Source organism: Pseudochaenichthys georgianus, chromosome 16, assembly GCF_902827115.2.
Source record: "Pseudochaenichthys georgianus chromosome 16, fPseGeo1.2, whole genome shotgun sequence".
NCBI lineage: Eukaryota > Metazoa > Chordata > Actinopteri > Perciformes > Channichthyidae > Pseudochaenichthys > Pseudochaenichthys georgianus.
In genome coordinates, this window is record NC_047518.2 from 38,908,908 (window position 1) to 38,923,115 (window position 14,208).

The following is a 14,208-nucleotide window of genomic DNA, read 5'->3' on the forward strand; positions in this document are numbered from 1 at the left end:
CCAGCTGGACGTGCCTGGAACACCTCCCTAGGGAGGCGCCCAGGTGGCATCCTAACTAGGTGCTCGAACCACCTCAACTGGCTCTTTTCGACGCGAAGGAGGAGCGGCTCAACTCCGAGTCCCTCCCGGATGACCGAACTTCTCACCTTATCCCTAAGGGAGACACCAGCCACCCTGCGGAGAAAACCCATCTCGGCCGCTTGCATCCGCGATCTCGTTCTTTCGGTCATGACCCATCCTTCATGACCATGGTGAGGGTAGGAACAAAAATGGCCCGGTAGACAGAGAGCTTTGCCTACACTTGGTTGCGAACCGATCCAGTGATCCAGTGATCTCTCAAGTCCTCAAAGTAAAAGTTTCAGCCAAACAAGAACTTTGCAATAAAAGTTTGTAATCCTCCGTTATCATTCGATTGGACTACGCAAATTAGTCATTCGGGACAAAAACGTCCACAGTGATACTGGAGGGTTAAACTGCGTTTTTAATCAGCTCCTACAACATTAACAGAATATGAGAATAACTCAGTGCTATTCAGTTGGTACCAAAAAGAGATGAAAATAAACACAAAGCCTTATTAATAAAGTTTATGTGATGACTAAGCAAGTAGAAGTTTGTATTGCTCAAGCTCTCAGAAGGATTAAATACGACCACAGCAATGCAGACTTTAAGACAAGGAAAACAACGATATGTCACCAAAGGAGAAAAATAGAAATTCCAGAGGACGTCTCCTCTCATATCACAATGTCAACACACCAGCCTGCAACAAATCCGTGAAAGAATGAAAAATATCTTGCGCTGTTCGCTTGCTGTTTATCACGAGACACTTCTGCATTTGAAAGATAAATGAATCATAATGTTGCAGCAGTATTTTTGTCGAGTGAAGAGGGAGAACGTACCACATGTGAAGATAGTTTGATGAGATGTGTTTGAGTTCCCGTCTACCACTGCTTTAATTAAACAACAAAAGCCCACATTTCTTCAAGCCCTTCCCATTACAAAAAAAAAAAACTCCAAATCCTTCTTGGGCAGGGACACACTGCTAGTTTAGCTGCTCAGTGTAATTGTGTCAGAAAGTCAGTCGGTCTCTCGTGGCCTTGAGGTGCTTCGAGATCCCCGAGGTGTGTGGAGGAAGTTAGTGTAGGAACAAAAAAAGTTATCGAGGCTGCTCTGAGAAGATGACCCAGAATAACAGGAAGGAAGCATGAATGGATCACATCCAAAGCAAGAGTTTATCTGCTTTAATGCAGAGTTTTCTCCTTTTTTCTATTATTAACTGTTATTGTGACACACGTATTCATTATTTGTAAGGCTCATTATAATTATATAATTCGATCAGATAACATTTTTCTACATTGAGATGTTACGGAAGAGCACAGAAGGAGAATATTTGTTAACATGCAGGAAGGAAACATATTGTTAAGGGAATAAACCTACCTGTATGTTAAACCCCTCATGGAATACAAAATAAAAAGTGTCAAACTCAAAGTGAATTTTGGGGAGGTGAGAAAAAAGTATAATGGGTAGCAGAGACGAGAACAGTGGAAGAAGAAGAAGAAGAAGAAGAAGAACTTCACACGGCAGAGATTATCTCCCTGTTCACACTGACAGGGAGTCACAGGATGATTGTGGGGTTGCTTGTTGGTTTGACGTGTAAAAAGGCTTCCACTTCTGATATAGTGTACTGATAGATCACACACTGAATACGCTCTCACTCAAACACCTGTGGGGCCTTAACATCTTTCGCTTCCCTGCGCTGCTGATAACTGCATTTAAAAAGGACTTCTGGGAGTCTTTTTGAGAGCGCCGATCTTCTCTCTGGAAAAGTGTGTGTGGACAGCCGAACAGAATACTAGGTGATTGTGGGACATGCTACTCCAAAACCACGGAGCATTGAAGGAGTATACCAGTGTTTACTATTGCGCTTCCATAACATTTTGGGACTCGGAAGACGTTTTTAAAGTCAGAAGTGTCCCGACTTTTTGTCCCTCGCATGGGTTTTACTGTGTTGCACTTTTCCTATAAAACATCCTAATGACACATTTTAATTAGACCATCCCTAGCTCCTTTCACACATGCACTGCAACCATTAAATTATCGAGACATAGGGAGCTGTACTGAATAATCATTTTGACTGGACATTAAAGTGAATTTACCCCTCCAGCTCTCTAGTACAAAGTCTGTGTAATGTCCGATTGAGCCAATGTGTGAGTAGAGCCGCTCATCGTGCGAAGAATTAATGGCGAGTAAGGGAGTGTTGCTAATGTTAAAACCAGAGGAAAACACACATCAGAGGGTGAAGAAGAACAGAGCTGTATAACTAGTATGTCAGGGACTACGGATGGCAATTAGCTCAAAGCTAAAATCCAGCATATTTACACTTGAAGCATTATTTGTCTAAAGCGTTCATTAATGTGCATTGTCCCTGTTCAAATAAACGATTACATTACAATGAAATGAGAGACTTCAAGATTAGGGATCTTTTTTCTGTAAAGGTTGATGCCAAAATACACAATCTTTGGTTGTTTATGACCATGTTATGAACTGACTACAAGACAAGTGGGTAACCTGCGTCATGTCCTGTCTGCTGCACTACCTAGGTGCAACCTCTGACCTAAACCAAACGTTCTCCTGTGGTGTGCTACATGTGATTTCAGACAATGAGCGGCTCAGATTCTTCAGATATCGTCCAGAGTTTATATGAGAAAAACAGGTCCTGTACAGCAGTTGCCAACTTCTTTCAACGTTCAGATTTCTAGAAGGCAGCCTTTCTTCTCCAGATGCGACAAAGCTCCTCGAAAGCTAAAAAAGACAAGTGTCCCTTTGATGCACCGCTATAAACAGCCTCCCCTTCCCTAGGCTTTCCAGAAGATTTTGAAACCTGGCTGCAAGGATTTGATACCATTCTGCTACAAAAGCATTAGTGGTGTCGCAGCATGTTGAGCTACAACGGGCTGGCTCAGGTCGGCGAGCCAATTAATGAAGCTGTTTGATGGGGTCGAGGTTAGGGATCTGTGTTGGGGCCACTCTAATTCTTCTAAGACCTAAAGAAAGAAATGGCCTTCCCTAAACTGTTGTACCACATCAAATGACCCTTCTAAATGACACTCCAGTTCATATTTTCATACGTATTTATACAGAACAGAAGCTAAAGACACTAACTTCTGTTTCACTGGGACTTTAACCAATCAATTAAGAGAAAATAATAATTAGATCATTAATAACTGTAGATTATAATTACAATAATTGTTACTTGCAGCCCTGACAAAGTGTATTAGTCATACTTAAGTATTGCATTTTGTGTTCACACTACAGACAACCTGGTTTGTTCATTTCCTTCAAAAAGAGGTATCTCTCCCAAAAGACAACCAAACACTGTGAAATATTCCTGTCATGGTTTCTTATTTATCACATAAAATAAATCTGTTTCAAGACAGAACTGGCTCCCTGGCACAAAAAAGGAGAGAGAGATAAACAATCAAATGATGGGAAAAATTCAGTAGGTGGGTGTGTTGTCAAACTTTTTGTCCCGAAAAGAGTCACCTGGCAAGTCTAATTTCAGCGCTTCCTCTGTCCCCCACAGAAGTAATTTAGTTTCATTAGCAGCAGTTCTGTTCGGCATAATAAAGCAGAGGTTGATTTCAGCAATTCAAAGCTTTCCATTTCTCCACAACAACAGTTTGTGTGGTCGATGGCGAGCGAAGCAGCTTCTGCTTGTATTCAATTATTGTTATAATTAGATCCAACTAACGCGTTGTATCACTGGAACTCATCAAAATGGTTTTATGAAAGGTAATAAAGGAGAAATAAGTGTCGCTCTGTGAAAATATGTAGACGTTCACTCCTTTACAGATGCAATTAGAGCTGGACTGTACTATATAATGTTCCTGCAAAGACATCTGTAGGCTTTACTGTGTTACTCTGGCACTTTACTTGTCTGGGAAACGCTTTGACTGTCGGAAAAACCTCTGCTCTGCAATCTGTAATGACCTGATTTTGATTTATAATGACCACCCCCGATGAAATAATGATAAGTTTCAGCCTTGAGTATTCCTGTAATATTTAAAAAGAAAAGTGAAATGGTTTGGAAATGTTCAACAACGATCAACCTCACATTTTGGCCAGACGATTTTAACTCGTGGGGATCTAACCCTCCTATGGTTTTAAGGGGCTCATGAGCCTTTATAGATGTAGATCCACTTCAGCACAGTAAAGATGAAAGTATATGAAAGAAGAGATGTGCAAGTAGCGGCACATAACAGTGAGGGTGCAAAGAAAAAATGCATGGAACGAGCAAAGAAGAAATGAGACAAGTGAGATGACAAGATGGAGAGGAAAATCAACATTAGAGGCAGACTGACGGAGAGGAGGGGAGAGGTAAATGGATATGAAACGTCGTGGTACAGCTTGGTGACAGAGTTGAAAGAGAGCAGGACGCAGCCGGTGATTGTGAGCGACAAAGGTGTGAAAGCGGAAAGGAAGCGGGCGACGAGAGACCAGGGTTGGAAATTGGCTGAGGGGCGCTGCGTGAATATGTCCCCAGGAGAGAAGACAAGCTTTTACAATTTAGTCCGACAGCATTAGGCAGCGTGTCGATCACCCGACGCCGGCGTGCCACAAACCCACAGGAAGTATCCGTTCTCATCATATCTCTCTTGAAAGATTTACACTGACTCATGGCCAGGAGCATGACACTGATAGGCAGACCAATACAAAGTGATACACATCCAGCAGAAATCATACTTATTCACAATTTTTTGTATCCCCTACTCCTTCAAACATGAAAACACACACATTCTTCCTTGGATTTGTCCTTGCCTGAAGCCCCTGGTGTTTTGTAAGGGGATGTGTCATCAGTGAGCCGAGATATCGTTATACAGGCTCATGGTTTCCTCACAGAGCGCCCCAGTCCAGACTCACACTAAGAAACAACACCACAGCTGCTGAGGCACCACAAGCACAGCAGTGAGTCCCATTATAAAATAACACAATGCTTTTAAGTCCCTGAGGCGTGCTAATCAATAGGCTACAGTGGAGTGCTTTTAAGGCATGTTTAGCATAGATTAAGCAGAGAGTCGCATACGAAGAGGAGATAAAATAAAATATATTGGAGAGAGATAAAGTTCTTGTCCAGGGGTGAATAAAAGAAATGCACGATAGTGGGGAAACATCCAACAGCATTTGATAATTATAAGTAGATTATCAGTTTTTAAATTGGTATCTTTAAAAATGTCAGTTTGTATAGACCTATCTCATTTGCAGGTTTACTGTGGTTTAATTGTCTTTTCCTATTTGGATTACTTTTCTTCAAGAATCAAAAATGTGGCCTGATGTAAAATGCTCAAATGCAAAAGCCCAAACTGGGACAGAAATCATGCTCAAGTTCATTTAAAATGTATAGCGAGACAGCACGAAAAAGTAGCCGGAAAACCTCCAAAAGTGGCACGGAGCCTTCCTCAGGGTGAGCTGGGTATATTTTCGCTTGAGCTTTTCCCTTTTTAATATCTGATGATGCTTCTTCTTGCAACTGGAATCTGTTTTTGCCAGGTTGTTTTGCTTGACTGCAAAAACTTAAAACTATTATTAAAAAAGCTCGTTGGGCATATAAAAAGCAGATTTTAATAGATGAATAGATATCTAAGACGTCTCTGTATTTTCATTTTGCACCAGTAGCTCAGTCTGTGGGGAATTGGAGATCTGCTTTTAACGTGTCTTTTTAATTTATGAATTCTAACATGTGTCTGTAAAGTGTCTTTGAGAACCTTTTAAAAGCGCTCTTTAAACACAATTTATTACTATTATTATTATTATTATCTTGGGAATCAGAGGGTCGCCAGTTCAAGTCCCAGACCAAAAATAGAGTTCGGACTGGTATATATCGGGAGGTTGCATTTCAACCACTGGGCTAGGTGCCTATGAGCAAGGCAGCAAACACCAACACTGCTTTCCAGACAATGTGTATATAACATCAGCCCACTACTTCTTATAAAAGTATGGTTTAAATCGACATTTCCCAGTGTGTGTGTGTGCGTGCGTGTGCGGTGTTGTGTAGTGTAGTTACGTGTGTGTGACATTTATAAAAAATAGGATTTCTCGCACATCAGAAAAAAAAGAGGACAATCAGAAGGTGAGGGTTTCAATACTGTTCCCTTATTGCACATGTCTACTACTCCCTGTAACTGCAAGTATATTTAATTGCAACTGGTGAAATGTCCTCAACTGTCTTCTAAATAAAAGAGGATTTCTCGAGCACGGATGACGCTGTCGTCGGCGATGATGAAAGAGATGACGGCTGTTTACTTGAAGGGCTGCAGAAAACAAACAAAGCCATTGTGTCTGCTTATAAGCCCTGAAGCCCCGAGACCATTTGCATGATGAGGTGGTGGTGAGTCACCATGGCAACCGCCTGGTAATGCACCTGAGTAAGGGGGGGTCAGGGGGTCAGTGCTTACCCCACACTTGCTGAGGGCGATGTACCACCATCTTTCCCTCACGGAGCGGAAACTACGCCCGCCCACGCAGCTCAGGACCTCCTCGTTCCCGTCGCCCTCTACCTGAGAGAGAAGAGACGCATTAGAGGGGGGTCTGAGCAGGATGTCGTTATCTAAAAGACATGGTGCGCTTTATACTTCAGAGACACACTGAATCATCACAGCAGAGCCGAGATACAAAACATATTTCACACCCCGATATAGCCTGAGATGTGGCAACAAGATTCACTAAGCGTCACGACAACAGAGTCACGCTGGCAATCACACTTCCTAATGTGATAAACAAACATGTTGTGATGCTTATTGAAAAAAAAAAAAAAAGGGATATTATTTTAAAAAAGGTGTTAAAAGGAAAGTGAGGCCCTTTATTGTTGATGCATCATGAACCAGGGAAATGTGTGATTCAGGAAAATGTTACAAAAACATATTAAAGGCCATAAGCTTTCACCGCCTCTGTGTGTTGTTTACCTCTTTTCCATATTCCTGTCGCATCACAAAAGAACATGCAGTATGAAAGGGGAAAATAAGTTCATCTGTTTGATGATAAAAAGGAATAATGTTATACTCTGTGACAGAAATATCACAACACAGAGGCCGGAGATCAGCTTTAGATTCTGTGTGTTCCTCAGGGAGTACGCTTAGTACAAGTGCATGAATATATGTATGTGTTTGTGACCGTGAGCTCTTACCACACATCCTGACCAGGTGTAGTGTGTTGTGAGGTTGATGACCTGATTGTTTTCGGGCCTCAGCACCGCTTCCTTCTGGTAGCAGTTCTGACGGAAGATGACACAGCAAAATCAGAATATATTGGAACAACATTTAAAACATTTAAAGGGTAAATGATAAGCTCATTTTCAGGTTCACATTTGCATTTTGTACATTGTTTACATGCTTCAATGTTTAAAAAGGTCTTTATTGTACGCCCTGTTGTGATTGGTCAACCACTTAGAGATGTCTTACCCCTTAGCCTATCACGTACAATGTGTTGGAGCGCTAGCTAATAGTGTCCCAACTTTGAGATTTTAGCCTTTGCAGACCCTTTACATCAGGTTGTCGAAACTTGGGCCACATACAGAACAATATACTAAGGGCTGGGCCACTCACTAGAGCTGAGGTATATCGCCTTATCAGTTAAGTTAAAAGTTAGCAAAATCACTAAAATGCAGGTAAATTGTGCTTGAAAAAACAGCCTACATCACAGCTCTCTAAAGGGTTTAATTTACTTTGTTGACAATATGAAGGGTATATTTCAAGCGTGTTATGTAAGTAAGTTATTGGACTTTTTTCTTATCAACTTAGATTTGTTAGAAAACATGTTTTCTACTTTAATTGACAGAATATATTTGGAAAATGGGAAAATGGAAAATGAATAAATATTTAAGAAATACAATATAAGACAAACACAAGTTTCATTTATGGGCCATATTTTATTATACTTTTTTAATTGGCTCAGGGCCGATTCAAAATGGCCTGCGGGCCGCATTTCGCCCCCGGGCCATAGTTTGGACACCCTTTATTTACTTTCACAAAAACCTAAATAACACGCTACAGGCAAGGGAAAAGCATAACAGGGCCTCTTTAAAACTTCCCTGACTATTTTATCTACTTTTCTCATCGACTTTTTATTCCACATATTTCACAAAATATGTTTTAATTAAGCCTAGAAATAGTCTCCAGACTTGTTGCATGCAGCTGCGGGTTATATCTGCGTTCAGCTGTTTGCATACTAAGTATCAACAGAGGAGAGCACTGAAAGCATAAGAGACCAGGGGCCTCATTTATAAAGGGATATACGCTCCAAAAATGGCGTACGCCAGTTTCTACGCAATGTTTGCGATTTATAAAATACTAACTTGACGGGAAAATGTGCGGTCCTCCACGCAAACTCTAACCCATGCGTACACACTAAGCACAAAAACGGGAGGGACGAGAAACTGCGACACCATTGGCAGAAGGAAGAATGGAGAGAAATATGTGGAAATAATACCATAAACAAAATGTTACCTCTCATTTATCATATATGAAGAATTCATTTTCAAACATTGATTAAAGCCAATCTTAAAATGATTTAACAAATGCCTGTTTGAGACTCCTCAGTGCACACAAAAACATAACTTGGAGAAATAAATAAATAAATACGGATATGTTATTTAAAACCACCTCGAATATGTTGTGTTAATGTTATGAAATGTTTTCTCATAAATGATGCGGTTTTGCATTTCTATAGGTTGTACGAGCATGGTTTTATATACTACCATGTTTAATCATGTGTTATGCCGTTTGCTAAGACTTGATAAGTCCCTCATAAAACACAGGAGGTATGGAAACTAAGAACACCATATGTGGTAAATTGTACAGCTAATATAACACAACACATTAGTTGTATTTCCTCTAACTGGTGGATATAGAGTTGCTGCAGTGGAGACGCTGTGCACAGCTGATCGACAACTGGGACACAAACCACCAAATACGAAAACATAATTCAGATCCAGTCGTCATGACTCCACTCCGGAGGGATTCCCCGATCATTTCTTACAGTTTCTCATCAAGGGGGGTCTCCTGTCCCCGGTACAAACACACTGCCTGAGGAAGGCTATGTGTATTCTTTTTGTCATTAACTTTTTTCGGACCACTTATTTATTTATTTTGGTGACGATCCGACCTCCATGCTGCTACTCTGGTTCAAACTGCATCCACCAAACAATATGATTTATCTCGACCTCCCCAAAATAACCAAAATCTGACACGGTGTGAGATGTCTTTTTTAGCTGTTCTGTCGTCATTTCCTGCGATCTTCTTCATAAAGTCAGTCAAAATGAATGAATGGGCGTTTCTTTGACTATTTATAGGCAAATATGGGCGTTACGTGAAGCCCGCAAAAGCTGCGCCGCATTTCGAGTCGGTTGTGATTTATAAAGGGAAACCGGCGTAGGAAGTGCTGTACGCACTTTCCTCGCCGGTACGCAATGTTTGGTGAATCGGAAAATGTTGGAACATTTCTGTACCTATTTTTTGGATTTCTACTACGTAAGCAACCTTCCCACGTGAATCCTACGCATGGCATTATAAATGAGGCCCCAGAGCACTTTACTTAAGACTAAAATGTAAAAAGTGTGTTTAATCGAAAAAAGCAATTGAAATTGTGAGTGGTATATTGAAGCTGCTGTAAGTGTAATTAAAATTGAGATTTTTTTTGTTGCTAGTTGATGGGTTTCTCCCTGCGTGACTGCTGGGAAATGTTAAGTGCAGAATCAAGGCCTTACTATTTAATTCAGGGTAACTGACACCGAAATCTGTCTTAGAGCTGAGAAACGGTGTACTGCTTGTCGCTGAGTGGAAAATACCTCAACATAATGTCACATCGGTGTCAAAAGATGTCAGCAAGAAGAATAGCATACCCCCAAATAACTACGTGGGCCTGTAAATGTAAGGTATTGGGTCATTTATGGTATTTTTTCTTACAGTGCTAGACCATTTTAGCTCAGATGTTCCTATATACCTGCTGACCTTGATAACAGTTTTTACTCAGAAGCTCACCTCCCTTTAATAACAAAAGAAACCATCAGATGCTGCGTGCTGATAAAAAACACTGCGATGTTTAAGCAAGGCTTTAAAATGGGAGAGCAGCAGGTATCGACGTCTCCCTACAGCAAATGGTCGCAGTATACATAATTCATTGGTTGTGAAAGCAATTTAATGTCCATTTTATAGGTTGCATCATGTTGTATGTCATAGTTCCAGCTGACATGTACATGGGGAAAAAACGTAGATAAAGGATTCATGCATGCCACTCCTAGACATGAGGCCCATAAATCCACTCTTTCTGAAAGCAAAATACTTTCAGGCCTCAGGCTTAAATTATGGAATCAACCAGGTGTTAAATGTACACTGCATGGACCGAGGATGGGAGAATACGTGGATTCATCTAAATGCATACAGTGCAGTCACCCAAAGTATGAAGAAAGAAATTGTTGAGCCTTCTATTCCCATAGCACTCAGTAGTAATGATTTGATGTGCTTTCTTAACGATAAAATTGTTACTCTTAGAAACAAAATTAATGACCTCTTGCCTTTGACCAGTATAGTGTTATCAACAGCTCCCGGAAACGTAAGTTCTAATATTACACTAGATAGTAAACTAGAATGCTTTTCAGCCATAAACCTTGAACAATTAAATTCAATGATTCTCTCTTCTAAACCATCAACGTGCATGTTAGACCCAATTCCAACTAAGCTGTTGAAGGAAGTTTTTCCATTAATTAGCACTTCTTTATTAAATATTATGAATATGTCTTTATTATCAGGCTATGTTCCACAATCATTCAAAGTAGCAGTGATAAAACCGCTTCTTAAAAAGCACAACCTCGATCCAGAGGTTTTAGCCAACTATAGACCTATTTCTAATCTTCCGATCCTCTCAAAAATTATTGAGAAAGCGGTCGCAAAACAGTTGTGTGATTACTTAAAAAACAATGATTTATTTGAAGATTTTCAGTCTGGCTTTAGAACATATCATAGCACAGAGACAGCTCTGATTAAAGTCACAAATGATATTCTAAGAGCCTCAGACAAGGGACTTGTCTCTATTCTTGTTTTGCTCGATCTCAGTGCTGCATTTGATACTATCGACCATGAGATCCTATTGCAAAGACTAGAGCACTTAGTTGGCATACATGGAACTGCTTTAGGCTGGTTTAGGTCCCATCTATCTGAACGCTCTCAGTTTGTACGTGTTAACGATGAATCTTCCACGCAAACGAAAGTCAGCCATGGAGTGCCACAGGGCTCAGTGCTTGGACCTATTTTGTTCACATTATATATGCTTCCGTTAGGCAATATTATAAGGAATCATTCTGTAAACTTTCATTGTTATGCGGATGATACTCAACTATATTTATCAATCAAGCCTGATGAAATTAATCATCTAAATAAAATTCAAGACTGCCTTAAGGACTTAAAAACGTGGATGACCTTAAACTTTTTGATGTTAAACACGACCAAAACTGAAGTTATTGTACTTGGCCCAAAGAATCTACCAAACAAATTATCTAAAGATATACTAACTATGGATGGCATTAATTTGGCCTCCAGTGAGACTGTAAGGAATCTTGGTGTTATATTTGATTAGGATTTATCCTTTAACGCCCACATAAAATCAATTTCAAGGACCACCTACTTCCATCTACGTAACATTGCAAAAATCAGGCATATCTTGCCTCAAAACGATGCAGAGAAACTAGTCCATGCATTTGGTACTTCTAGGCTGGATTATTGTAACTCTTTATTATCAGGCAGTACCAAGAAGTCAGTCAAGTCGCTTCAGCTGATTCAAAATGCTGCGGCTCGTGTACTAACCAGAGTTAGGAAAAGGGACCACATTACTCCTGTTCTGGCTGCCTTACACTGGCTCCCTATAGAACACAGGATAGAATTTAAAATTCTTCTTCTCGCCTACAAAGCCCTTAATGGGCAGGCGCCATTTCATTTCATTTCAAACCTTTATTTATACAGATAAAATCCCATTGAGATCATTGATCTCTTTTCCAAGGGAGACCTGTTCAAGTAGTTCCACATGAAACATAAAAGCATCAACAGAACAACAAAAGGACATCATACAGCATCATTTACAAATGATCTTACCTTAAAGAACTCATTATACCCTATTGTCCTACTAGGGCATTGTGTTCCAATAATGCAGGGTTGTTTGTTGTTCCTAGAGTCTCTAAAAGTACAATGGGAGCCAGAGCCTTTTCTTATCAAGCTCCACATTTGTGGAATCAGCTTCCAGTTTGTATTCGGGCGGCAGACACCCTATCCGTTTTTAAGAGTGCGCTTAAGACCTTCCTTTTTGATAAAGCTTATAGTTAGGGCTGATTAGATTTAGCCCCTAGTTTTGCTGATATAGGCTTAGTTTGTTGGGGGACATCTTACTTCTTCCTTCTCTCTGTCTATACCTGTGTACTCTCATGTTCCGTTTAACCCAGCTTCCCCAAATTTCTTTCTTTTTGGTGTCTATATACGCCGGAATCCGGAGTCATGGATGATCAAGCGGTCCTGTGTCCTGGATCGCGAGCCCTGGATCGCGAGCCCTGGCTGTGGTCCTGGATCATCGGTCCTGGATGGAAATCCTCGTGGATTCATCTTCCTATTATACACACATGCATTTCCAAACATTTGGACTACCTATGTTGCAAATGTATTATCTTTTCAATTTACACACGGCATCTATTGCACGTCTGTCCGTCCTGGGAGAGGGATCCCTCCTCTGTTGCTCTCCCTGAGGTTTCTCCCATTTTTCCCTTTAAACTGTGGGTTTTCTCCGGAAGTTTTTCCTTGTACGATGTGAGGGTCTAAGGACAGAGGGTGTCGTATTGTCATACTGATATTCTGTACACACTGTGAAGACCACTGAGACAAATGTAACATTTGTGATATTGGGCTATATAAATAAACATTGATTGATTGATTGATTGATTGATTGATTGATTGATTGATTGATTGATTGAAATTCATTTTGTATTTTTTTCACACTTTACTAAAGCTGATTGGATTTTAAATAAAACAATGACTAAGAGGCTTAAAGGTAGGGAGGTAAGAATGGAGAAACCAGCTCGAGTCCGCAAGAATTTGAAAGTACGCAGCCGAAAAAAATCTGCCCTTTCCTTCAGACTTCCTTACAGAGCCCCTCCTCCAACACACACGAACGCGCACATGACCAATGAGGGCAAGAGATAAGTTTGTGCACGAGATGGAAGGCTGACAGGCAGGTAGGCCATCCAGTTATTCTAGCCGGGCCGGCTCAGATGATTGGTCGTGCTTTTTACAGTACTACGGCTTCCACAGATGACATTTTTTTATGTATTTATTGTCAAAGCATTTCATGTATTCACTGCTATCGGGATGTTAAGAGCATTCCATGGAATATAACAAAAAGTGTTTCTGAAGTGAATTACCTACGCCACCTTTAAGTGCTCAAAATTAGTTTTTTAAGAGGACATATTATTCCCATTTTCAGGTTCATATTTGTATTGTGTGCCTCTACTGCTCCACGCTTTAATGTTCAAAAAGCTCTTTATTTTTCTCATACTGCCTGTGCTGCAGCACCTCTTTTCACCCTCTGTCTGAAACCAGAGCCCAGTCTGCTCTGATTGGTTAGCTGGCCGGCTCTGTTGTGATTGGTCAACCGTTTAGAGATGTCCCGCCCCCTTAGCCTATCACGTACATGTACATGTACATGTGTTGGAGCGCTAGCCTATAGAAGTGCAAGTGTTACATAGTGATGTCACCATGTTACGGATTAAACAAAGGACTCCAAATCGAGGTGTTACAGGCGGGGGGGGGGGGGGACTTTAAAAAAGAGCCTTTGCAGACAACGTACATGCACAACAAGCTGTACAACACCCTTAGAATTGGAGTCCCTTGGTTTTTTTATTAGAACTGTGAAATGTGAATAGGTAAAAGGGGCTGTATTTCTCTTGAATAATGGCTTGTCGAGAAAACATGATTCAGAGGGTGTCAGTGTCTCACCTTTTCGTTATTCTTGTACACAGCTGGCCACTGAGAACTGTCATCAAAGTAGAGCAATATGTTCTGACAGCAGCGAGACTGCACAGAGGAGAGAGAGAGAGCACAGATCAGAGAGGAGGCAGCAAGACCCTTTCAGATTTATACCACAAATACTGTTTCCAAAGTCGGCAGGGTATAACAGTAAAGCAAG

General features: G+C 40.7%; 1 protein-coding gene across 1 annotated transcript in view; it reads right to left on the bottom strand.

The window, feature by feature from the left end:
- The window catches only part of tmem145 (transmembrane protein 145), a 48,310-nt gene that overhangs the window by 15,710 nt on the left and 18,392 nt on the right, over window positions 1–14,208 (bottom strand). Inside the window, exons 3-5 of the mRNA XM_034103082.2 lie at window positions 14,019–14,096; window positions 7,178–7,264; window positions 6,450–6,551 (exon numbers count right to left, since the gene is read on the bottom strand). Of these exons, the coding sequence (XP_033958973.1) occupies window positions 6,450–6,551; window positions 7,178–7,264; window positions 14,019–14,096 (267 nt within the window). The remainder of the gene's footprint in view (window positions 1–6,449; window positions 6,552–7,177; window positions 7,265–14,018; window positions 14,097–14,208) is intronic.